This window comes from Coregonus clupeaformis, chromosome 27 (assembly GCF_020615455.1).
Source record: "Coregonus clupeaformis isolate EN_2021a chromosome 27, ASM2061545v1, whole genome shotgun sequence".
Lineage (NCBI taxonomy): Eukaryota > Metazoa > Chordata > Actinopteri > Salmoniformes > Salmonidae > Coregonus > Coregonus clupeaformis.
The window spans coordinates 38,268,677-38,295,608 of NC_059218.1; the positions used below are offsets into that span (position 1 = coordinate 38,268,677).

The 26,932-nt window shown below is 42.7% G+C and overlaps 1 protein-coding gene and 1 pseudogene across 2 annotated transcripts; one reads left to right on the forward strand and one right to left on the reverse strand.

Moving 5' to 3' along the window:
* The first annotated feature begins 10,646 nt into the window (after window positions 1-10,646).
* gtf3aa (general transcription factor IIIAa) lies at window positions 10,647-18,177 on the forward strand. 2 transcript variants are annotated; one of them, XM_041851330.2, is made up of 9 exons: window positions 10,647-10,842; window positions 11,387-11,487; window positions 11,585-11,690; window positions 11,838-11,929; window positions 12,184-12,266; window positions 12,366-12,449; window positions 12,597-12,826; window positions 17,725-17,775; window positions 17,974-18,177. In XM_041851330.2, the coding sequence occupies exons 1-9, from the start codon at window positions 10,726-10,728 to the stop codon at window positions 18,163-18,165; spliced, it is 1,056 nt and encodes a 351-aa protein (XP_041707264.1). In that variant the 5' UTR covers window positions 10,647-10,725; the 3' UTR covers window positions 18,166-18,177. The 2 variants fall into 2 exon arrangements, with proteins under 2 accessions (XP_041707264.1, XP_041707265.1); XM_041851331.2 differs by having other exon boundaries at window positions 10,648-10,842; window positions 12,193-12,266.
* A 146-nt stretch (window positions 18,178-18,323) lies between these two features.
* LOC121541329 lies at window positions 18,324-26,374 on the reverse strand (annotated as a pseudogene).
* Window positions 26,375-26,932: the final 558 nt, after the last annotated feature.

Sequence of the window (26,932 nt, forward strand, 5' to 3'; positions counted from 1 at the left end):
AACAAAAGTTTCTCAATACTTTGTTATATACCCTTTGTTGGCAATGACACAGGTCAAACGTTTTCTGTAAGTCTTTACAAGGTTTTCACACACTGTTGCTGGTATTTTGGCCCATTCCTCCATGCAGATCTCCTCTAGAGCAGTGATGTTTTGGGGCTGTCGCTGGGCAACACGGACTTTCAACTCCCTCCAAAGATTTTCTATGGGGTTGAGATCTGGAGACTGGCTAGGCCACTCCAGGACCTTGAAATGCTTCTTACGAAGCCACTCCTTCGTTGCCCGGGCGGTGTGTTTGGGATCATTGTCATGCTGAAAGACCCAGCCACGTTTCATCTTCAATGCCCTTGCTGATGGAAGGAGGTTTTCACTCAAAATCTCACGATACATGGCCCCATTTATTATTTCCTTTAGACGGATCAGTCGTCCTGGTCCCTTTGCAGAAAAACAGCCCCAAAGCATGATGTTTCCACCCCCATGCTTCACAGTAGGTATGGTGTTCTTTGGATGCAACTCAGCATTCTTTGTCCTCCAAACACGACGAGTTGAGTTTTTACCAAAAAGTTCTATTTTGGTTTCATCTGACCATATGACATTCTCCCAATCCTCTTCTGGATCATCCAAATGCACTCTAGCAAACTTCAGACGGGCCTGGACATGTACTGGCTTAAGCAGGGGGACACGTCTGGCACTGCAGGATTTGAGTCCCTGGCGGCGTAGTGTGTTACTGATGGTAGGCTTTGTTACTTTGGTCCCAGCTCTCTGCAGGTCATTCACTAGGTCCCCCCGTGTGGTTCTGGGATTTTTGCTCACCGTTCTTGTGATCATTTTGACCCCCACGGGGTGAGATCTTGCGTGGAGCCCCAGATCGAGGGAGATTATCAGTGGTCTTGTATGTCTTCCATTTCCTAATAATTGCTCCCACAGTTGATTTCTTCAAACCAAGCTGCTTACCTATTGCAGATTCAGTCTTCCCAGCCTGGTGCAGGTCTACAATTTTGTTTCTGGTGTCCTTTGACAGCTCTTTGGTCTTGGCCATAGTGGAGTTTGGAGTGTGACTGTTTGAGGTTGTGGACAGGTGTCTTTTATACTGATAACAAGTTCAAACAGGTGCCATTAATACAGGTAACGAGTGGAGGACAGAGGAGCCTCTTAAAGAAGAAGTTACAGGTCTGTGAGAGCCAGAAATCTTGCTTGTTTGTAGGTGACCAAATACTTATTTTCCACCATAATTTGCAAAGAAATTCATTAAAAATCCTACAATGTGATTTTCTGGATTTTTTTTCTCAATTTGTCTGTCATAGTTGACGTGTACCTATGATGAAAATTACAGGCCTCTCTCATCTTTTTAAGTGGGAGAACTTGCACAATTGGTGGCTGACTAAATACTTTTTTTCCCCACTGCATGCACACGCAACTTTTCAGTTATTTATCTTTTTGAATTTTTTTAAACAAGTTGTTTTTTTCATTCCACTACAGCAATTTGGACTATTTTGTGTATGTACTTTACATGAAATCCAAATAAAAATCTATTTAAAATTACAGGTTGTAATGCAACCATATAGGAAAAATGCCAAGGGGGATGAATACTTTTGCAAGGCACTGAACATGCTTCTAGTGTATTTCCTAAGAAGTGGACGTGTCTCTAAAGCATACGCATTATAAGAACAAACTGCCTCTTTGTAGTTAATTTTCCATGTAAAACTCATATTAATGCAGCATCAGCATAGTTTGACAAGGACAACCAAATCTACTCGATGCTAGAGTAATCGTACAATCGGCGAAACACAAAGGCCACAATAATTGCAACAAAACATGACTCCATTCATTTTTAGATCAGACATCAGGCTCAATCAACCGATTTCGTCATTGGTTGAACTCTCCCGGCGCAAAAATAAAAAAATACCACTATGGTGCATAAATATGTCTGAAACACCTCTCATCACTCATAATTATGTAGGGAGAATGGGAAAACACACCAAATAGTGTCTAGCGGTGAAGTTTCCTTTTTAACAAAGTTTGAGAGGGTGCCTACCCAGGGTCCTAGACACTGTGGCTGTATTAACAAGTCTCCCTACAGGTACAGTTTTAAGCTCTCCTAATGCTGCAGGAGGGGGAAGGGTAATCCCTCTAAACACAGACAGACCTATGCACGTATCAGGTAACTCTCTGAGTGCATAGTGCACACTCAGGATAGCGTGAGAGACTCTTGGATAAAACCTAGATGACGTCTGTGTGTTCACTTTTTGATGTCATGTGTCTTCCATTGTATCCATTTGTCACAAAGATGAGGAAGAGACATTAACAACACATTAGGGCAACCAACATGAATCTAATTGGGTCACAAGGTTTCCAGGAAAATACAAAGAAGCGTTCCCTCTTGCATTGTGAGGGATCATGTTTAGTTATGAAGTTAAATGACTATGTTTTAAATGTTTGTTTGCAGTGAAAAACAATAGTTAAAATGTACAAATGTAGATATTAGATGTGTTTGCATAATAGTCCTTTAACTTTGCTAATGCAACCCACAAACAGAAAACTTTGTGAATGGATTCACTTTCCGTAACAAACTTCAGAAACTATTTTTATATTTAGTAAATTCTGAGTTTGAATATCTGAATTTGCTGACAATTGTATGATGGCAAAAGACAACCATTGGATAACCAATGTTCATTATTATACAAAGAAATGCATAATTGTTCAAAACGTTAGCTCTCTGTACTTTTACACAAAAAAGCAAGAGCCTTATAAACCTGGTGCATAATTCATTATTTACCAAGTCTATATTTTCCCAGACCAGTTCTCAGCAAAACAGACCATAGAGGGAATAAAATCCCCCAGAACATCAGCTGTATCAAAAGCCTCACACAGTTCCCCGAGCGCTGCCTTCAGAGGGAGTGACTCCCAGAATGCCTCAGCTTGTTTGTCTCATGGTTTAAGTGGTGCACACAGCCATGGAAAGATCATCAAATCACTGTTTTACCACTCAGCTTAATCCTCCCAACAAAGAGAAATATACAAAAAGGAGAGAATGGAGAAAGAGAAGTGGAGTGTGAGATTAACTAGAAACTTGATGGATGCAAACTGACGTCTCAGTTTCCCAGCGTTGCTAAGGGGAGAGAGGAATCTTGATTCCAAATCTCCCAGGCCGGAGAGTGGCTGGTGATCGGACATTCCCTGTTACCCCTGCAGTGGCCAGCCGCTCTAGTAGTGTCCGCTGCTGTTGCCATCTGCCGGATTACCCAGCAGGATATATTTTTATAGAGAACATCCCATTCTTATCCCTCCTGCTAAGGTTTACATTAAGGTTGAACTCGGGTGCGCTTACAATAGCAGATAAAGTAAGCTCTATCTTTCTAACAGCACCCCTCCCCATCTTCTCACTGTTAGAGAGGCTGGTTCCGCCGGGTTTAAAAGGGCTGCTTTGCTGTGGCATGAAAGAGGATCTCATGCAATGCCACTGTCTATAGCTGTTTTGTTTTTATGCACCGACAATAAGTAGTGCCCAAGATGAATAAAAACCCATTTGTATGTGCCAAGAGTAATTGTCTCATTCTATAGGCATCAAAAGGGCAACTTTTCTGTGTTACCATACAGGTGAACTCATTCCTGGGAAAATGTTTCTTTTCTCAGCCTAGTAGGAGTGATGGCGTCCCCCTTTTTCCCTGTCCTAACGGGATTAGTCGTGCCAGTGCTCCCCCGGCTGTCACGGTACTGTCTACTTCCCATCTCTCTCCTGGGCCTCTAATGTGATTAACCCAGCCCCTGTGGTCCGCACGGTTCTGGAGGGTGGGTAAGGGGGCGGGGGGGGGGGACACCTCCCTCCCTGGCATGTCCCTCCCCAGGCCTTAATCGCCATCATTGGCACCTTTGTAAGACGGGACGGGCTAGGGTGTACGAAAGTGAGAGGTAGCAGTGACTGAAAGAAAACTTTATGAAAGTGTGTGAGATTGAGAATGAATGTTGGTATCCATTTAATCTGACACAGGGCCACGTATAGATTGTATTACATTTTTGTCATGTAATCCTTACCGGCTCTATCTGTTCTTGTGATGACATACGTTCTGTTGGAAATGTGAGTCCTCATTTAAAATGAACATGTATTTAGTCCACGCTTGGTCTACTGCGGAATAAGGCCCAGAAATATGAGAATTCTCTCCCAGATATCTATCAATTCATTTGTCAGTCATATACAGTGTATCAGAGCTATATTCAATCTCAGTAACAGCTTATAAAAATACCTGACAATGGAAATGCAAATAATTCTTCCATTGAATTTATTCAAACATCTCATCGACCACTGACAATCTGTTCAAACTATTTGCATCCTGACATTTATCGATGTCTTTCAAAAAGGGCAGTACTGAATATTAATCACAAGCTTGAGTGGAGGTGATAATGATTGCTTCAAGTTCTGCCCATCATCTTGTCAAACTTCAAAGCTTTACGTGACTGCACCTGTTTAACACGTGTCAAACTCACGTGACAAGCTCGTCTGTCGCACGTCTTCCATCAAGGCATCTGTTCCTTAAAGAGAGGTGGGGCACGAGGTCTCCCAAACCACATGGCCTTTAACACTCCACTAAATAAAAAGCTTCTCTGATGAATACAAGCCTCCCCAAGGACAAAAGCGAATGGGTCGTTCCACCAATTCGGCGCCTTTTGTGAAGTAAAAAAACGTTTGATTTCACCTCATTTTAACATTCTGTCATAAAACACATTCAACTTCAAAACTCAAGAAGTTCAATGAAAAAAAAGAGTATAGTAAGTGCCAAATAAAGTAACAGGGTTGATCATAACAGGGTTGATCATAACAGGGTTGACGATTTCATCTTAAATCAGCCATAAATCCCCTCATGACATGGGGAATGGAAGCTTGTTGTGTGCAACAGGGAGTGTCAATTAAAGGCAATGAATTAAGTCGGTTGAAATCTTCCTAGAAGTGACACAGCGACAGAGGGACATGTCAAAATAAGTGACACAGGGACAGAGGGACATGTCAAAATGCTGGATTTTGGCACTTTAGCAAGTCTTTATTCATATTAAAAATCAGATGTATTGAATTCTCCATGTGGTCTATATTAAATGGCACTTCATTTAATATAACAGGCTTTTAAAATTAAATATTGGTGCACAATTTTTACTTAAAATATCAAAGGGATGCAAAAGGCACTCTTTTCGTGGAACGACTCAAATACTCAAAGCATCAAACACCTTTCGATTTAGAGAAAATAGCCTTTGGTGTTGAAAGTTATGGTTTCAGTATTTGCCTCATATCCTGTTTTGAATGTTACCTCACTGGTGAACAGAAATCAGTTGTGTCAGTGGTCAATACTCAGAACCAACAGTGGTAGCAGTTGATTGTGGAGCACCACAAGGTAGTCTCCTACGCCCGTTGCTTTTCTGGTCAACCAATGACCTTCTCTAACTACGCAACATATCAAACCTGAAATCAAATTTCTGATGAAATCTCTAAAATGTCTACCCAATTTGTGAAGTCTACTAATGTGGTCGTACAAAAATATATTACAAACCATCTCTATATGAATGCATTTCAAAGCAAATGTATATGCTTGCTGGTACCAGACAACATAATGTTTCATGGACTTTGATAAATAAAAATGTTTGAGCAATTGACTGAGGATGTCGCTGTGTGGGCATTTTCAATCAAGACCCTAGCTCGCCTACAACATACTCACACATCTGTCAAGAAGCCACAAGTAGTAGAAGTAGTAGTAGTAGTACACAAGTAAGGAGATATTCATGTTTGTACCATCAGATATCTTACGGAATGTGGCACAGGTCCTTGTCCCGAGTGTCGCAGAACACCAGTCCACATCTTCATCACTGCATTATAAAATGTTGTTCTGGCACTAAACTACACTAGATCAACAGTAAATGTGTTGGACTAATCTAGAATATGACAGTACTGTTACAGTAACACATTGATACTGGGCATGGCCTGTGGCATATGGATAGGTGTTTTCTATTCATCCGTGTCCTGAATTGATTTGTGCTTTTGAAGAGTAGTCTGCACGTGAGTGCACAGCATTGGCCAGGCGATGGCACTGAGGATTAAGAGCCTTAATTAAGATTTTGTTATAACTCAGCGTGTGCTGTCTATAAATGAGACAACGCAATAGGGACAGAGTGGGGTGGGGAGGTTCCTTAAACAGCTGCCTGTCCCGATCCAACCCCAGATGAAGATAATCTGCGTTTCTACGTCATGATGGAACCTTGGGGGGGGTTTATGTTCAAATTCAGTCTGTTAACGTATGCAGTCTGTGATTCTTGTTTATAGTGTTAAGGAGGGAGAGAGAACAAGAGAGAGAGAGAGAGAGAGAGAGAGTGTGTGTGTGTGTGTGTGTGTGTGTGTGTGTGTGTGTGTGTGTGTGTGTGTGTGTGTGTGTGTGTGTGTGTACGTGAGGCAAAGGCAACAGAGAGAGAAAACAATCCATATATTGTCTCTGTGAGATGCAGTGCTGTGTGGGAAGGAGGTAGCACCCCATGTATGGAGTTGGGGGTGGTGTCCCAATCCCAAACTCCAACACAACACCATGTAATGGGAGCTAACACTTATTGTATTCATATGGCCTAATGAGTGTCTAAAAGCCTGTGACCGTGTGCTTCGAGGAATCTCATCGTGTGCGTAAGTGTGGGTGTGGGGGTGGGAGAAGACATACAGCTATGCTACCACAGTATACACTGTATATTGGTATTGTATGAGATCTAGAGATAATGAAACTCAAAAAGCTTTCTGTTACTCATTTCAAAGAGGTAAATGAGCTTTCAAAGCCATGGAATTGGGCAAGAACCACGGTATGACTTTTTGCCTGTTGATACAGTAATACACATTTGCATAAGGGAGACTGACTGGTTGCTATGCAAAACTGCTAAATCATTCTGTATTTTTTATTGATTACGTTTTTAATTAACATGATTTTTCAAAATTCTTTGCAAATAATAATGCTAATCATTTTGTAAATCATAAAATAATGTATTCTCTGTTAAATGAGTGTTACATATTGTTACACACCTGAGTTATAATATGGAGATCAATCTGATATACCCACACACTTTCAATGAAATGAACAGTGTGATAGAGATTGGAAAATATATATGCCTGCAGTTCTGGTTTTACCAACAGCATGTCATTGCCATTATAACCCAATTTAGCCACTTGATGGCAGTCTTGAGTAGGCCTGATTCCATAGCCTGATTCCAGTAGCAGCATACCACCCTGCATCCCACTGCTGGCTTGCCTCTGAAGCTAAGCAGAATTGGTCCTGGTCGGTCAATGGATAGGAGACCAGATGCTGCTGGAAGTTGTGTTGGAGGGCCAGTAGGAGGCACTATTTCCACTGGTAAAAAAAAAAAGCCCCAGAGCAGTGATCGGGGACATTGCCCCATGTTTGGTGTTGTCTTTCGGATGGGACGTTTAACGGGTGTCCTGACTCTCTGTGGTCACTAAAGATCCCATGGCACTTATCATAAGAGAAGAGGTGTTAACCCTGGTGTCCTGGCTAAATTCCCAATCTGGCCCTCATACCATCATGGTCATCTAGCATCCAATTGGCTCATTCCGCTCTCCTGTAACCATTCCCCATGTAATTGCTGTAAATTAGAGCGTGTTCCCAGTCAACTTATCTGGTAAAATAAGGGATAAATAAAAGCACATACACTATATATACAGAAGTTTGTGGACAACCCTTCAAATGAGTGGATTTGGCTATTTCAGCCAAACCCGTTGCTAACAGGTCTATAAAATCTAACACACAGCCATACAATCTCCATAGACAAACATTGGCAGTAGAATGGTCTTACTGAAGAGCTCAGTGACTTTCAATGTGGCACTATCATAGGATGCCACCTTTCCAACAAGTCAGTTTGTCAAATACCTTAGCTTCACCATCTGGCAGTCTGATGGTTGAATCTGGGTTTGGCAGATGCCAGGAAAATGCTACCTGCCCCAATGCATAGTGACAACTGTAAAGTTTGGTGGAAGAGGAATAATGGTCTGGGGCTGTTTGTCATGTTTTGGGCTTAGTTCCAGTGAAGGTAAGTCTTAACGCTACAGCATGCAATGACATTCTAGACAATTCTGTGCTTCCAACTTTGTGGCAACAGTTTGGGGAAGGCCCTTTCCTGTCCTAGCATGACAATGCCCCCGTGTAAAAAGTGAGGTCCATACAGAAATGGTTTGTCGAAATCGGTGTGGAAGAACTTGACTGGCCTGCACAGAGCCCTGACCTCAACCCCATTGAACACCTTTGGGATGAATTGGAACGCAGACTGCGAGCCAGGCCTAATCGCCCAACATCAGTGCCCGACCTCACTAATGCTCTTGTGGCTGAATGGAAGCAAGTCCCCGTAGCAATGTTCCAACATCTAGTGGAAAGCCTTCCCAGAAGAGTGGAGGCTGTTGATGCAGCAAAGGGGGGACCAACTCCATATTAATGCCGATGATTTTGGAATGAGATGTTTGATGAGCAGGTGTCCACATACTTTTGGTCATGTAGTGTATCTCCTTGATGTTTGTGTGTGACAAAACTACTAACCTGTTCGTATTTTATGTAACAGTAACAATAAAATATAGGAAAGAGCAACAAACACGATTTGAAATATAACAAAACCGTTTGATATAGAAACACTGGATTTTCGGTGTTTGTTAATTAATTTTGAAATTATGAAAAATATGAATAACATTCCACCGATGAGGCCACTAGGTCATTTGATTGCAGGAATGGGCTACAATAGGAAAAGGGAGCCAACTGAAGATTGCAGTGTGGAACATTTATTATTGCTTGCAACTGTCACATGCACTAGCTTTTTCTGACAGTGATCATGTTCAATGTTTTCTGACAACAGAAAAAAAAAAAAGAATATTTCAACTACAATACCATTCTCAGTAATGGTTACAGTAAGTCTGTAAATCGCTCTGGATTAGAGCATATCTACTAAATTAGCAAAATGTAAACGTAAAAATGAACACTTGCAAAGCATGCTGGGTATTATTCTAATAAGCTCCACCCCGAAGCAAGACCAAATTTGGTTGTTCCGGACCGGACCAAATCTGAACCAATCATAGACATCTATGTTTCACAAGTTATGACAGCACAGAACAGTTCAGCACAGTATAGTACAGTAGAGCACAATAGAGTGCAGTAGAGTGCAGTGCAGTGCCGTACAGTGCAGTACAATACAATACATAATGTTATACTGTACTCTACTCTACTGTACTGTACTGTACTCTACTGTACTGTACTGTACTGTACTCTACTGTACTGTACTGAACTATACTCTACTTTTCTTTACTATACTTAATTGTACTGTACTCAGGGCCGGGGCCAGAAATAATCAGTTGGATGGGCATTTGATTTCCATGTTTTTTTTCCACAGGACCTCCGATGTGTGCACACACTTTCGTGTGGACACATTTTTTTTTATGGGTTTTATAGTAAAGACGTAATTTGACTGTAAAAATGTATTATATTTTAATGTGTATCTGATGCTGTCTGGCCAAAAAGAGTGTGACATGCCACACTGTTGGTGGCAGGTAGCCTAGCGGTTAAGAGCATTGGGTCAGTAACCGAAAGGTTGCTGGTTTGAATCCCTGAGCCAACTAGTTAAAGAAATCTGGCAATGTTCCCTTGAGCAATGCACTTAATCCTAGTTGCTCTGGATAAGAGTGTCTGCTAAAATGTAATATTATTTTTGGCCAGACAGTATCAGATACATGGGCTACACATAATGAGACAGAGGGGTGCTTTTTCTCTCGCTCTGATGTTTTATCTGAGATTGATGCGTATTTCTGTCGGCGCGCATCTCGGTCTAATAAATTATCAATATTTAAATATTTTATTTGGATGGGCAAGGATGTATGGTAGGGAGGGCCAGGCCCCCTAAGGCCCACCCATAATGCCGGTCCTGACTGTCCTCTGCTGTGCTCTACTGCACTGTGCTGTCCAAACTTCGACCAAATCTGAACCAACCATAGACATCTATATTTGGGCCAATTCAAGTCGGATCCAGGCGTCTGTGGACGTTAAATCAAGGCCGGTCCGGACCGGAAAACGACATCTGTGGACGTTGAAATCAAGGCCAGGCTGGACGGACTGAACGTATTTTTAACGTCCATGGACGTCGGTGTCAGAGGGTGCTCACTGGGGGTGTCTAGTCTACTTACTACTTAGACCAATTATGTACACAAAAACATAACATTTGTTTACATCATTGGTCTCTATACTGCTTAGTATAACAATATAACTTTTTTGAGAAACAACATAAATGTTTGTCTCAACAAGGCATTTTGTTTTTTAACTTGCTGTCAATATTGAGCGGCTCACTCCGCATAGGATTCCCGTCTCCACAGGCGCCGAGAATGCCGGGGTCAGAAACGGGGCAATCCGTCTGGCAAAACGAGTGCAATAGCTTACACGGGCTATGTTTTTGCTGGGTCAGCCTATTTTAAACGTCGAAAGAAAAATACCCAAATGTGTCGACAAACACAGAAACAACGTGTCCATTTCGACGTAGTATTACAATTTATTAACAAAAATATAAATTTTACTGACGCGTTTGGTGACTGGAATGGTATTTTGTTTTCTTATTATTACAACCCCACCTCTTTTTAGAGCCAACATGGTAGCGGCGAAAGGTCTTCTTCCTGTCAACTCCACACGTGTGTAGGTCAACAACACACTGTAATCCTCGCTTTTTCAGATTATAATGGAATTAAGTCAGCAAGTACCGCGCAAAAGTTTTATATGTTCATTCCCTGACTGTCATGCATCGTACAACAAAGCATGGAAACTAGATGCTCATATTTGCAAGCACACGGGGCTGGTGAGTACAGTTTACTGGTAAGCTAATCGCTAGCTAGCAACATTTTGAGACATGCCATGGACACCTGCAAGTTAATTTTGTAGTCCCTGTATTTGGTCTGTGGCTAGGCGATTCAGCTGCCAAAATATATTTTGATGTAGTGCCAGGAAGTTAAAGCCTGAGTTCGTGCTTCAGCACAACTGCAGCCCCGCTACTTGGTTTGGTAAAGCTGCTGGGGGAATTAAACCAGTCTCAAATTATTAGAATGTGCTGTGGATGCAAGGACTGATAGTCTCTGAGATGACATTGTTGTGTATACAGACTCCAATGACGATATAAAACAAACACCAGAGTAATACGTTTTTTTTTCTAGCTCAGATGAGACGGTTGTACTAGGCTTGGTTTAGGCTAAATCGAGCTATGTTACATTGTTCTTCAAGAATCAATGGATATTCATTGTAATGACGATTGAACATCCCACGTTGTGCATTTAATGCCACCACCACACCAACGATTTTTTTCCTCTACCAATTATGCGTCAATTAATTATGTGTTATGTTTGCAGAAACCATTTGTGTGTGAACATGACGGCTGTGACAAGTCATTCTGCGACAAGTACCACCTAGCTCGGCACCAGCTGAGCCACAGTGGAGAGAGACCCTTTAGGTAGTATTTGTTATTTAGCCAGCTAGTGCAGACATTCCAGACACATTGAATACAGGAAGAGTTCTGGCTACAATTGTGTTGTTCTGTTTGTTGACAGATGTACAGTAGATGGATGCACAGAGGCCTTCACCGCAAATTACAATTTGAAGAAGCATGTTAATCGCAAACACAACCATGATGAGGAGAAACTGTATGAATATGTGGTAAATTAATCTGATTACTACATTTTCAGTTGGTCTTAGTCAGTTTGCTGGTTGAACTCAGCCTCTGTATTATGAAATGCAGTGCTTGGCTAACAGGTGTGTAATTTGCATTGCTGCAATAATTGTTTTACTCTTCCATGTTTACAGTGTAGCTTTGAGGGATGTGGGAAAGCGTTCAGGAAGAACAATCAGCTCAAGTCACATGAGTGCCAGCAGCACACCAAACTACCTCCCTTTCAGTGAGTATATTAAGCTGTTTGTTTTGCTAATGGTATATTACTCCATGTTGTTGGTTGAAAACCGATGTCCTGGAGTGAATGTAAATTAATTTAAAATATGACAGATTTGAGCCGTGAACTGAATATCTAGGATATTGTAACCCAGGACAGTACATGCCTGGCACTCCTAGCTTTGTAGTCTCGAGAAGAACACTTCTTAGTGATCAGTGCAAGCTTTTTATACTAATATCTGCCTTTGTCTTTCTCGCTCACTGGCTTTATAGATGTACCTTTGAGGGCTGTGAGAAACGATTCACTTTCCCCAATAAACTACGTCTTCACGAGAAGGTGCACAGAGGTAAGATTTATCTCCTGATCCTGCAGCTGGCTTGTCTGGGAGTGACACAGACCTGTAGGAGACTAACTGCTAAAATGTTGTTGTTTTTCTCTCTCTCAGGCTATCCCTGTGAAGAAGATGGCTGTTCTTTCATTGGAAAGACATGGACTGAGTATACTAAGCATAGGAGAGACCTACACAGAGGTATGCTGTCTCACACCTTATGATTGACACATTGCTTTCAGAATAGTATGTGTATAAAAAAATTTTTTTTACCTGAACAATTACAACAAATGACATCTCCTTAGAGGTCAATGAAGGTCGCTGCAAGGTGATTGTTTGTGCCTCCAGCACTTTTTCAGTGTAATGAGTGTAGCAAGGTGTTTCGCGACACCTGGTTCCTGAAGCAGCACCAGCGTGTACACGCAGAGGAGCGCCAGGTGTTTATCTGTCCCAGGGAGGGGTGCCAGAGGTCCTTCACCACGCCATTCAACCTGCAAAGCCACATCGGCTCTTTCCATGAGGAGCTACGGCCTTACACCTGCCCCCATGAAGGCTGTGGAAAGACATTTGCCATGAAGGTATGGATACCTGACCAGAGTCTTGTGTTGCTACAAGATTCACCTCACTCTAATTAGTTAAAATCAGCTTCTGTATCTGTTAAGGTATATTTGTATGGGAGAGTTGTCCTCACAAATTGTCATTACAGTGAAAATGTCAGTGATAACATGGATATGTTTATTTATTTATTTATTTTTATTTCACCTTTATTTAACCAGGTAAGCCAGTTGAGAACAAGTTCTCATTTACAACTGCGACCTGGCCAAGATAAAGCAAAGCAGTGCGATAAAAACAACAACAGAGTTACATATGGGGTAAAACAAAACATAAAGTCAAAAATACAACAGGAAATATATATACAGTGTGTGCAAATGTAGCAAGTTATGGAGGTAAGGCAATAAATAGGCCATAGTGCAAAATAATTACAATTAGTATTAACACTGGAATGATAGATGTGAAAGAGATGAATTGCAAATATAGATATTGGGGTGCAAATGAGCAAAATAAATAACAATATGGGGATGAGGTAGTTGGGTGGGCTAATTTCAGATGGGCTGTGTACAGGTGCAGTGATCGGTAAGGTGCTCTGACAACTGATGCTTAAAATTAGTGAGGGAGATGAGTCTCCAGTTTCAGAGATTTTTGCAGTTCGTTCCAGTCATTGGCAGCAGAGAACTGGAAGGAATGGCGGCCAAAGGAGGTGTTGGCTTTGGGGATGACCAGTAAGATATACCTGCTGGAGCGCAGACTACGGGTGGGTGTTGCTATGGTGACCAATGAGCTAAGATAAAGCGGGGATTTGCCTAGCAGTGATTTATAGATAGCCTGGAGCCAGTGGGTTTGGCGACAAATATGTAGTGAGGACCAGCCAACAAGAGCGTACAGGTCACAGTGGTGGGTAGTATATGGGGCTTTGGTGACAAAACGGATGGCACTGTGATAGACTACATCCAATTTTCTGAGTAGAGTGTTGGAGGCTATTTTGTAAATGACATCGCCGAAGTCAAGGATCGGTAGGTTAGTCAGTTTTACGAGGGCATGTTTGGCAGCATGAGTGAAGGAGGCTTTGTTGCGAAATAGGAAGCCGATTCTAGATTTAACTTTGGATTGGAGATGCTTAATGTGAGTCTGGAAGGAGAGTTTACAGTCTAACCAGACACCTAGGTATTTGTAGTTGTCCACATACTCTAGGTCAGACCCGTCGAGAGTAGGGATTATAGTCGGGTGGGCGGGTGCCAGCAGGGTTCGATTGAAGAGCATGCATTTAGTTTGACTAGTGTTTAAGAGCATTTGGAGGCTACGGAAGGGGTGTTGTATGGCATTGAAGCTCGTTTGGAGGTTTGTTAACACAGTGTCCAATGAAGGGCCAGATGTATACAAAATGGTGTCGTCTGCGTAGAGGTGGATCTGAGAGTCACCAGCAGCAAGAGCGACATCATTGATCTACACGGAGAAAAGAGTCGGCCCAAGAATTGAACCATGTGGCACCCCCATAGAGACTGCCATAGGTCCAGACAACAGGCCCTCCGATTTGACACATTGAACTCTATCTGAGAAGTAGTTGGTGAACCAGGTGAGGCAGTCATTTGAGAAACCAAGGCTATTTAGTCTGCCAATAAGAATGCGGTGATTGACAGAGTCGAAAGCCTTGGCCAGGTCGATGAAGACGGCTGCACAGTACTGTCTATTATCGATTGCGGTTATAATATCGTTTAAAACCTTGAGCGTGGCTGAGGTGCACCCATGACCAGCTCGGAAACCGGATTGCATAGCGGAGAAGGTACGGTGTGATTTGAAATGGTCGGTGATCTGTTTGTTAACTTGGCTTTCAAAAACTTTAGAAAGGCAGGGCAGGATGGATATAGGTCTGTAACAGTTTGGATCTAGAGTGTCACCCCTTTGAAGAGGGGGATGACCGCGGCAGCTTTCCAATCTCTGGGGATCTCAGACGTTACGAAAGAGAGGTTGAACAGGCTAGTAATAGGGGTTGCGACAACTTCGGCGGCTATTTTTAGAAAGAAAGGGTCCAGATTGTCTAGCCCAGATGATTTGTAGGGGTCCAGATTTTGCAGCTCTTTCAGAACATCAGCTGTCTGAATTTGTGTGAAGGAGAAGGGGGGCATGGGCAAGTTGCAACGGATGGTGCAGAGCTGGTGGCCGGGGTAGTGGTAGCCAGGTGGAAAGAATGGCCAGCTGTAGCAAAATGCTTGTTGAAATTCTCGATTATTGTAGATTTATCGGTGGTGATAGTGTTTCCTAGCCTCAGTGCAGTGGGCAGCTGGGAGGAGGTGCTCTTATTCTCCAGGGACTTTACAGTGTCCCAAAACTTTTTGGAGTTAGTGCTACAGGATGCAAATTTCTGTTTGAATAAGCTAGCCTTTGCTTTCCTAACTGCTTGTGTATATTGGTTCCTAACTTCCCTGAAAAGTTGCATATCGCGGGGGCTATTCGATGCTAATGCAGTACGCATTAGTGTACTCCTGAGTGGCGCAGTGGTCTAAGGCACTGCATCGCAGTGCTAACTGTGCCACTAGAGATCCTGGTTCGAATCCAGGCTCTGTCGCCGCCGGCCGCGACCGGGAGACTCATGGGCGGCGCACAATTGGCCCAGCGTCGTCCAGGGTAGGGGAGGGAATGGCCGGCAGGGATGTAGCTCAGTTGATAGAGCATGGCGTTTGCAACGCCAGGGTTGTGGGTTCGATTCCCACGGGGGGCCAGTATTAAAAAAAATATGTATTCACTAACTGTAAGTCACTCTGGATAAGAGCGTCTGCTAAATGACTAAAATGTAATGTAAAATGTACGCCACAGGATGCTTTGTGCTGGTCAAGGGCAGTCAAGTCTGAGGAGAACCAGGGGCTATATCTGTTCTTAGTTCTGAATTTTTTGAATGGGGCATGCTTATTTAAGATTGAGAGGAAAGCACTTTTAAAGAACAACCAGGCATCCTCTACTGACGGAATGAGATCGATATCCATCCAGGCACGATACCTAGGCCAGGTCAATTAGGAAGGCCTGCTCGCTAAAGTGTTTTAGGGAGCGTTTGACAGTGATGAGGGGTTTGACCGCGGACCCGTTACGGACGCAGGCAATGAGGCAGTGATCGCTGAGATCCTGGTTGAAGACAGCGGAGGTGTATTTAGAGGGTAAGTTAGTCAGGATGATATCTATGAGGGTGCCCATGTTTACGGATTTAGGGTTGTACCTGGTAGGTTCCTTGATAATTTGTGTGAGATTGAGGGCATCTAGTTTGGATTGTAGGATGGCCGGGGTGTTAAGCATATCCCAGTTTAGGTCACCAAGCAGTACGAACTCTGAGGATAGATGGGGGGCAATCAATTCACATATGGTGTCCAGGGCACAGCTGGGGGCTGAGGGGGGTCTGTAGCAAGCGGCAACAGTGAGAGACTTATATCTGGAAAGGTGGATTTTTAGAAGTAGGAGCTCAAACTGTTTGGGCACAGACCTGGATAGTATGATAGAGCTCTGCAGGCTATCTCTACAGTAGATTGCAACTCCACCCCCTTTGGCAGTTCTATCTAGACTGAAAATGTTGTAGTTGGGGATGGACATTTCTGAATTTTTGGTGGCCTTCCTAAGCCAGGATTCAGACACTGCTAGAACATCAGGGTTGGCGGAGTGTGCTAACGCAGTGAATAACTCAAACTTAGGAAGGAGGCTTCTGATGTTAACGTGCAGAAAACCAAGGCTTTTACGGTTACAGAAGTCAACAAATGATAGCTCCTGGGGAGTAGGAGTGATACTGGGGGCTGCAGGGCCTGGGTTAGCCTCTACATCACCAGAGGAACAGGAGGACTAGAATAAGGATATGGCTAAAGGCTTTAAGAACTGGTCTTCTAGTGCGTTGGGTACAGAGAATAAAGGGGGCAGATTTCCGGGCGTTGTAGAATAGATTCAGGGCATTATGTACAGACAAGGATATGGAAGGATATGAGTACAGTGGAGGTAAACCTAAGCGTTGGGTAACACTGAAAGAGATAGCATCACTGGAGGCACCGATTGAGCCGGTCTTGGCGTGTATGGGGGGTGGAACAAAGGAGCTATTTGAGGCAGTTTGAGAGGGACTTGGGGTTCTACAGTGAAATTGTATAATAAGAACTAACTGGAACAGCAATAGGCAAGGCATATTGACATGGGAGAGAGGCATAAAGCAATCACAGGTGTTATTAGAGAGAGCTAAGACAATAACTGGTAATGGCGATTAAAATTTGGGCTGAGGCTAAACAGATTAACAGGACAGGGTACCGTGTAAAGGAACAGTCCAGCAGGCATCAGCTGTGCAGCTGAGTGATCATAAGGTCCAGTGAACAGCAATATGTGAGTCCGAGAGCAGTTCAAATTGGTGCTACAGCACATCGAGCAGGAAGCACGGCTGTTGTTTGCGTGTGCTAGCGGGCCGGGGCTAGCAGATGGATCTTCGTGGTCGTCGCCACGGGAAGCCTGTTGAAACCACAGACGATTACGTCGGCAGACCAGTCGTGATGGATCGGCGGGGCTCCGTGTCGACTCTAGGAGGTCCCGTCCGGTTGACAGAGAGGTAGATAGCCGGGAGATGTGCCTGACTCGAGGCTAGCTCAAGGCTGATTAGCCAACAACAACATCCATTTGGTTGCAGCTAGCTAGTTGCGATGATCCGGTGTTAAAGGTCCAGTGATTCCGACAGAAAATCCGATAGGTTCTGGGTCGATAACGCGCTGTGCAGACTGGCCTATTAATAGTCCAGGCTAGAGCTGGCTGGTAGGTAGTGCAGGCCACGGACAATGGTGAAAAAACGCTAACGGTGGCTAATAGCAAGTAGCTAGTTAGCTGGCTACTCCCGTCCGGTAGACAAAGGGGTAGATAGCCGGGATATGTGGACCTATGTTCCCTGTAATAGAAAACTGTCTGTCTTTCGCAGCAAAGCTTACAACGCCACAGTGTTGCCCACGATCCAGAACGGAAGAAACAGGTTAGAATATACATATGTATGCTTGAATACATTCATTTATTTGAACACACACTTCTTGTAGCCAGTACTTAAACCGTACATTTTGTGCTGTTCCTCGCATCCTATAAATGTTTAATGCATGTTATTGCTGTTTATTGATTTGTAACTGTTAGCGTTTCAGCCCTGTATTAGCTAACCATCCATTTTTCATATCTGCAGAAGAAACCCCATTCCAAGCGATCCCTGGTTTCCAGACTGAGTGGTTACAAGCCCAAGAATAACCATTGTGCAAAGCCCCATGTAGCTTTGCAATCAGAATCCATTGTAAAGGGTCAGTCAGAGCAAACGAACACTGTTGGATCAGAGCCTATTGCCCTTCTTCAAGAGACAGTCTTTTGCAACTCGGGTTAAGAAATCAAACAATGACCACCTGACTGGATTTAGCCATATGGCAGTATTACTTTTACAGTGCCAATTACTTTTACTAGCCTTCGCTAGTTTAGTTCACTGTGCGTAGATTTTTCATTTGTACTTGATCTCATGAGTTTACACACACAACTGTTCAGTTTGATTTGTATTTATTAAGTTAAGTGCTGTCAGGTCTGTGGGGAGAGCAGTGAGTGATGTTGGGCTGTCCAGAGGATGGTGCTGCGGCAGCTTTGTTCATTTCTTTGACTTCCTTCGCCAAAGGTGGACGCAGGATGCACATGGCAGCTCTGCCATCTTGGATGACTTTGGGTTTGGAAACAAATCCTGTCAGCACCTCTCTGTTGCACCATCTGCTCCAGGGTTGTGTCCTGCCGTCAAAACCATAAAAGCACAACATTAACATTTGACTTATCGAGCACTTGCACATCTCAGGAAAGTCAACATGGAGTCCTTGTACAGACAATGGGGCACACTCTTTTTTCCGTCCACAAGAAGATATATATTTTTTTTTTATGCATGTCTGAGCCTAGTTTGTTGCTAATGAGTCTCTTTGTTCTGCCAAAGGAAAGTTTTTGTACATATAAAGATTTGAATGTATATTTTTGCAATAAAAAGAGACTTAATTCAAAACCTACTGTCTTTACTATTTTGCTGGTTTCAACTACAGAATAGTCAAGAGGTATCAGGTTTGTCCAGGTTGACACATTTTGGTCTGAAATGGGAGGTTTACTGGTTGCAATACTAATGGATATCTGTTCTCCAGTCCCATGAGCTTGTTAGGGGGATGAAGATGGAAGTAGTCGTTATGCATACCCAAGACGATCATCTCTACAGTGTCTTTGAAACTACAGAATGGTGAATAGCATCTGTATACGGAAAGTGTTTTAGGTGATGTGCAGCAGACAGGTAAAGGTAAACCAATCCCTGATAGATACAGTGCCTTGCAAAAGTATTCATCCCCCTTGGTGTTTTTCCTATGTTGTTGCATTGCAACCTGTAATTTAAATGGATTTTTATCTGGATTTCATGTAATGGACATACACAAAATAGTCCAAATTGGTGAAGTGAAATGAAAAATATAACTTGTTTCAAAAAATTCTAAAGAATAACAGAAAAGTGGTGCGTGCATATTTACATTTTAGTCATTTAGCAGACACTCTTATCCAGAGCGACTTACAGTTAGTGAATACATATTTTTTTTATACTGGCCCCCCGTGGGAATTGAACCCACAACCCTGGCGTTGCAAACGCCATGCTCTATCAACTGAGCTACATCCCTACCGGCCATTCCCTCCCCTACCCTGGACGACGCTGGGCCAATTGTGCGCCGCCCATGAGTCTCCCGGTCGCGGCCGGCTGCGACAGAGCCTGGATTCGAACCAGGATCTCTAGTGGCACAGTTAGCACTGCGATGCAGTGCCTTAGACCACTGCGCCACTCAGGAGACTGAGTATCTATTCACCCCTTTGCTATGAAGCCCCTAAATAAGATCTGGTGCAACCAATTACCTTCAGAAGTCACATAATTAGTTAGATTGCACACAGGTGGACATTATTTAAGTGTCACATGATCTCAGTATATATACACCTGTTCTGAAAGGCCCCAGAGTCTGCAACACCACCAACCAAGCGGCACCATGAAGACCAAGGAGCTCTCCAAACAGGTCAGGGACAAAGTTGTGGAGAAGTACAAATCAGGGTTGGGTTATAAAAAAATATCAGAAACTTAGAACATCCCACGGAGCACCATTAAAACCATTATTTAAAAAATTGAAAGAATATGGCACCACAACAAACCTGCCAAGAGAGGGCCGCCCACCAAAACGGACCAGGCAAGGAGGGCATTAATCAGAGAGGCAACAAAGAGACCAAAGATAACCTTGAAGGAGCTGCAAAGCTCCACAGCGGAGATTGGAGTATCTGTCCATAGGACCACTTTAAGCTGTACACTCCACAGAGCTGGGCTTTATGGAAGAGTGGCCAGAAAAAAGCCATTGCTTAAAGAAAAAAATAAGCAAACACGTTTGGTGTTCGCCAAAAGGCATGTGGGAGACTCCCCAAACATATGGAAGAAGGTACTCTAATCAGATGAGACTAAAATTGAGCTTTTTGGCCATCAAGGAAAACGCTCTGTATGGCGCAAACTCAACACTTCTCATCACCCCGAGAACACCATCCCCACAGTGATGCATGGTGGTGGCAGCATCATGCTGTGGGGATGTTTTTCATCTGCAGGGACTGGGAAACTGGTCAGAATTGAAGGAATGATGGATGGCGCTAAATACAGGGACATTCTTGAGGGAAACCTGTTTCGGTCTTCCAGCGATTTGAGACTGGGACAGAGGTTCACCTTCCAGCAGGACAATGACCCTAAGCATACTGCTAAAGCAACACTTGAGTGGTTTAAGGGGAAACATTTAAATGTCTTGGAATGGCCTAGTCAAAGCCCAGACCTCAATCCAATTGAGATTCTGTGGTATGACTTAAAGATTGCTGTACACCAGCGGAACCCATCCAACTTGAAGGAGCTGGAGCAGTTTTGCCTTGAAGAATGGGCAAAAATCCCAGTGGCTAGATGTGCCAAGCTTATAGAGACATACCCCAAGAGACTTGCAGCTGTAATTGCTGCAAAAGGTGGCTCTACAAAGTATTGACTTTGGGGGAGTGAATAGTTATGCACGCTCAAGTTCTGTTTTTTTGTCTTATTTCTTGTTTGTTTCACAATAAAAAATATGTTGCATCTTCAGTGGTAGGCATGTTGTGTAAATCAAATGATACAAACCCCCCAAAAATCTATTTTAATTCCAGGTTGTAAGGCAACAAAATAGGAAAAATGCCAAGGGGGGTGAATACTTTCGCAAGCCACTGTATCTCACCAGTGGTTGTGCATGTTCCACACATCCTGTTCTCAGAGTGATTCTGTGCTTTTTATCCAGCCAGTTCTGGACCTGCCACAGCTTGGTTAGAAGATCATGGTTACCAATGTCAGAGGAAAGAGTGACCTCTTTTACCTGCACAGGGCCTGTGGTGAGACAGACATATGGATAGTAGTTTTTTTTTCCTTTTCGATCAGAGGGGTATCCTACAAAGCCAGTTCAATGAGTTAGACAGCTAACTTTGATAAACAACCAGAAATAACTGGATTTATTTTGGTTAATTAAGAAAGCTAAACTGATATGTTCTTTTGGTTGTTGAGTCGAAAACACAATTTCATTTTTTTGTTGTTATTTCAGAACATAGCTGGCTAACTCATTGAAACTATTTTGTAGTATACCCCTCTGATAGGAGAGAATGCATTTTAGAGAATTCAGATACAACCAGTGTGCAAGGCAGAGATGTACTGTACATTTATGCTAAATATTACACACCTGTTTTGGCATTTTGTTTCTCACGCAGTTTAAGCTGCTCCTCGTGGATCTGTTTGCCAGTCATTAGACGGTAGACGGGTGGATCTTTGTTTTCGTTGAGGCACCAGTTTTAAGCCATTCTCGTCCATCAGTCTGAGGACATCAGCTCGATGCATGGTAACCATGTTCTCGCCAGTCTCCTAATCACCTGCAGGTGGCGCTGGTGGATCTTCCGGCCAAGACTGCCAATGGTGGCACGGGCTCGGGGATCCTGATTCTTCTTGTTAGGCACCTGACCCTCTCCTGTTTCATCCACTGTGGTGGACAGTGGAGACCATCCCCAAGACAATGTTGCAGTTACACATTCCCATTGTATTATAGGAGCCCAGACCCAGAGGCTATTCTCCAGGAGCTGAGAGTACCACCACAGAGACCTCTAGCTGCATGGCCGAGAGCCCACATTCAGGGAAGAACACAGAGTGGTATACAAACATGATCAGGTTACTAGGCATATTCCCACAAAAAAGGAGCTGTCTAGCAATGATGCAAGTAGCTTTTGTCTAGCAGATATGTTTACAAGCCAGAAAATGCATGTGAAGGTCCATCAACAACACACCTTGTTGATAAACATGGAAGTATGGCTAGCAACAGCTAGCTAACAACGTTTGACAGGGAGAGAAGTAGCAGCTTGTGCGAAGGCACGAGACGATCAGCTTCCAGATAAAAAACTGGAACAAATAAGGAAGAACGCAGGAAGAAATTTAAACGTAGCTTTTATATTGTAAATTCATTAAAATACGTTTTCGCATTGCCTTACAACGACAGGCGTTCTTTTCCATACTGCAAGAAAATGTGGTCCTGTCTCCTTAACGGTTCTTGGCGCATTATGATGACATGGTCGCAGAATGAATGATGATCTCTATTAATGTTGTAGTTTTCTTTATTAGACGTCGTAGTAGTCACTTTCTTATTATTATGTTGATAGCTAAACTTGGGCTATAATTAATAACGGATAGGCCACTGGCACTGGGCGACTATAGGCTAGGCTACAGCTGTTGTTTATATTAGCCTGATCATGGGCTAGACTAATAGTTATCAAATGGTATTCTAAGCAAACCTTGTGATTCCACATCTAAGTTAGATTTTGAATAGGCCTAGTCATTTGAAGGCAATTGGTCTTTCAAACGAAAGAACAAATCTCATTGACATGGCATACATTTTAAATAAATTCCATTCATTTGGCAGACAATCGAAGATATAATGACATAAAAGAACTGAAATAAAAGCGGGGTCTTTAAAACAGACCAGTGCAAGCGTAGTGCGCGCACGGGTCAGCTTCCGCGCGCTCATCTGAACTTAACTCGGGTTGACACAGTTTGACCCGTCAATACCCTACTCTGCCAGTCTTTGTTTTGCAATTTCTTTCATAAGCACTACATTTTAGCCTCTATATTTAGCCAATTCGATTTTATATGCTCATGTTTATCAATACCTTATGTTCCATCAAGTTTATATCCTGAATTTTCTCCACGTGTTCTTGATTTATCTAGTCATAGGAACTTGATATGTTCAGTGGGGCCTTTATTTAAAGAGTCCCTTTATGTGTTTAGTGTACTCTGCTAGAGCTTAGTGAGGGAAAAAAGCTGACTGATAAACAAAGGTGCTTTTCTATAGCTCTCAGAGGAGAGCACTTTGAAAGGAGGAGGTGGGAGTGTTTTTGTTTTTATTGCTTTAGATGTTTGCAAACATTGTAGGCCTATATGCTAAATTAGCGTATATTTTCTTCCATAAAATTCCACTGGGTAATGATCTGGATTGTAATTTCTGACACATACTTGAAGAAGTCTGCAGTGATAGACTCATTGTCAACAAAGTTTTAGAGATGTTCAGTGGGCTCTGCGGTGTGGGGTTATCCCCTGCCCAGGCCTTGGTCTATAGAAATAGTAAATCGAGAGATTTTACAGTCAGATGAGCAGCAATAGATTAATTTGTTTAACGTTGCCTGGTACAAAGAGAGTCTAATCTTCGCTTTCTTCAATGGCTTTAACCTCAATGTCAGGGAGCTGAGCAACGTCTTGGAGACCCGTCTCTCAAAGGCGCACGCACTGTCACCTGCCCAGCCACAGGTGCACCCCCTTCACTCAGGCTGCTTCTCAATGTTTTAGCTACAGGAAATGCAGAAAAGCATAGGTCAGAGGTTGCAGGGGAGGCGGTTGCTATGTTATAGCCTGGTTTGAGGATAAGAAAGCTCGTTGGTGGGTCATGAGAGAGGAGAATAGAGGTGGAGCTTGAGAAAGAAAGCTCTGGGGCTTCATTTGTTACAGAAAACACACAAAAAACTCAAGGTTAAAAAAGAGACCTCTGACATAGAGCGAAATGTCTCTGTCACTCAATGCTGTGTTACTTATGTGTGTGTGTGTGTGTGTGTGGGTTATAGGGCAAGGAGTGTTGGAAATAAGCTACATTGCACTTTTTGTATAGTTATGAGTTCTTGTCTTGAAGGCATGTATCTGGAGAAAAACTAAACTTAAACACTTCTCGGCTTTGAATGATCTGTTTCACAACTACAATTTGAGGCCTCAATTCATCTCCAAACTTGTATATTCTTTCTACAAACCAAACCATACATTTGTATAGGCCTCTAAGTCTGGTAACAGTGTGGAACTTATTAGTAGCCTATAAGCATTTTATGATGAGGAACATAATAGGAGGCCAATTGCATATAGGCTGTTTGCAGTGCTGTGCTGTCTGGACAGCTAAACAACATAATGATTGAGCTCAACCATTCAGCAAAATGTAGAGAGACGTGGGGGTACTAACTGCCAATGTTAAAGAGAGGCCTATTTAAATATAATTCTTTAAAGGGGAATCTGAACAAAAAAGTGCATCGTTTGCGAGTAGCAGGTGGATGATTGTACACGGTCGACTGACTGGAAAGAAAGATGCGCTCCCCGAAAGAGCATTCATGGTGGAGAACGCGAGCTTCCTCATTTCCTAATTAGCGCAGAAATTCTGGCACCCCGCGTTGCGGCGACACCCCAACAAAAAGGTAAGTTACCACAAGGGAACTTTTCTGTATCCTCTCAAAAGAGACTGTAACAATTCAGCACAATGTTTCTTTTACATCTTTCTTTAGGTCTTCATCCCATTGGGCTTCTATGTGTGAGGCTGGTTTTCCCAAGGACAAGCCTTTAACCATGTTTCTGCAAATAGACAGAGATGCAGCCAGGCTATGGTGCTGACTAGCAACTGAATGAGTTGCTGACCCCTAACACCCACCCCCCACAGCCTGGCCTATAGCTTAGGCTACAGTCAATTGTAATAATTGTTATGTCCTTCTTGATTGAAAACGTCAATAAAAAATGCCAATCGAATTATTCCCTTTCTGTCGCCCCAATAATCCACCATTCAACTGATTCGTTTAGTTTTAGAACTAGGCTATTCTCACTTGCATCTATCAATTCTATAATCATTTCTATTGTCTTGTAGGTTTAGTGATCAGAAGATGAGAACCTCTGAAGCCACGTGAAACAGGTAAAAAATGTATTCATATTTATTTTTAAGTATACATTTCAGTATAATACCTTTAGTAGCCTATTCCTATTACTGTAAAATTATTCTTCTAAGTAATTATGTAGGCTAATGATTTTGAAAATGCTTGATATTATGCCACATAGTCACTCTCTTGTCATACTGTGCCGCTATGCCACATGTAAGCTATGTACTGTATCTGCAGGTACAGAACACAATTAATTAATTTAGTATTGAACATTATTCTCCTGACATTGTCTCTGTGCACTCTCACTTCAGTGTGTTTTCCAGCTGTTTTTAATTCAAATAAAATCAAGGCTAATGCTTCATTAGCAGTTATTTTTACATAATGATCCACATGATGTGCCGCAAAAAAATAATATGTTAATGAAAACAGAGCTTTCTGCCTAATGGGTGCTGCACTGAATCCACTTGAACAAGGGAATGATCTGAAAGAGGGTTTAATTAACACAAGCTACATGATCCAGAGAGGGACAGACAGAATGTTAGAGTGAGGGGTAGAACGCTACATGGATAATGTGAAAATTAGAGGAGGAGGAGGAGATGGAGGGAGAGATATGAAGGTGAGCATAATGTTTTGCACCTGTTTTCAGTCGTTTATAATCCCACACGCTCATATTTGACATAGACTGACACATCAATAACACACATACATATATGCACACTGTATACACACACACAGGCGCGCGCACACACACAAACACACAAATTAGCTAGCAGATAGAAAATTCCGATACAGCCACTGAATGTATGTACATTAAGCATAAAGTATAAGACAAAATTGTGTAAAACCCTTACATATCTCAATGCTCAACTATATTACACTTATATTCCCCCCACAATACTTGTGCATGTGTTTATGTGTGTTTGTGTGTGTGTGTGTTTGTGTGCACGCAAATATTATTATTGTGTATATAGAATTTCTCAACAAGCTCTCATGGTCTGATGTCAAAATTAGACGTTCATCCATCAAATTTCGAAGTTGTTCCAAACGTCAAATTTCTTAGTGTTTAAGGTTAGGTTTAAGCATTAACTCCCCATTTTTAAGGTTAGGGTTAAGTTTAGGCATTAACTCCGAAATCTTAAGGTTAGGCATTAACTCCGAATGGTTAAGGTAAGGGTTAAGGTTTGGTATAGGCTTAAAACAAAAATCTTAAAAACAACTTTCTATCGCTGGATTTGAATTTGCTTACGTCCATCCGCCATCCCTGTCCACAATGCCCTAGCAAAGCCGAAACCTACTTGAAGGTAACAGCGTTCACTGTGGCCCCTAGTGGCCAGCTTCCACGTCATCTCTTGACTTCCTTACATTTACATTTGAGTCATTTAGCAGACACTCTTATCCAGAGCGACTTACAGTTAGTGAATACATATTTTTTTATACTGGCCCCCCGTGGGAATCGAACCCACAACCCTGGCGTTGCAAACGCCATGCTCTATCAACTGAGCTACATCCCTGCCGGCCATTCCCTCCCGGTCGCGGCCGGCTGCGACAGAGCCTGGATTCGAACCAGAATCTCTAGTGGCACAGTTAGCACTGCGATGCAGTGCCTTAGACCACTGCGCCACTCAGGAGACATGAATGGAAGTCGAATACTGACTTGTATCATGGTCGACCTGGCTGGAATTTCTATAGGAATGTATGGTTTCTGAATATAAAATCTTACTATACAGTCCTTGCATACAAAGTAGTGCGTATACAAGTTGTATTTATTATTCTGTAGTTATTTAGTTGAAGTCGGAGGTTTACATACACTTAGGTTGGAGTCATTAAAACTCGTTTTTCAACCACTCCACAAATTTCTTGTTAACAAACTATAGTTTTGGCAAGTCGGTTAGGACATCTACTTT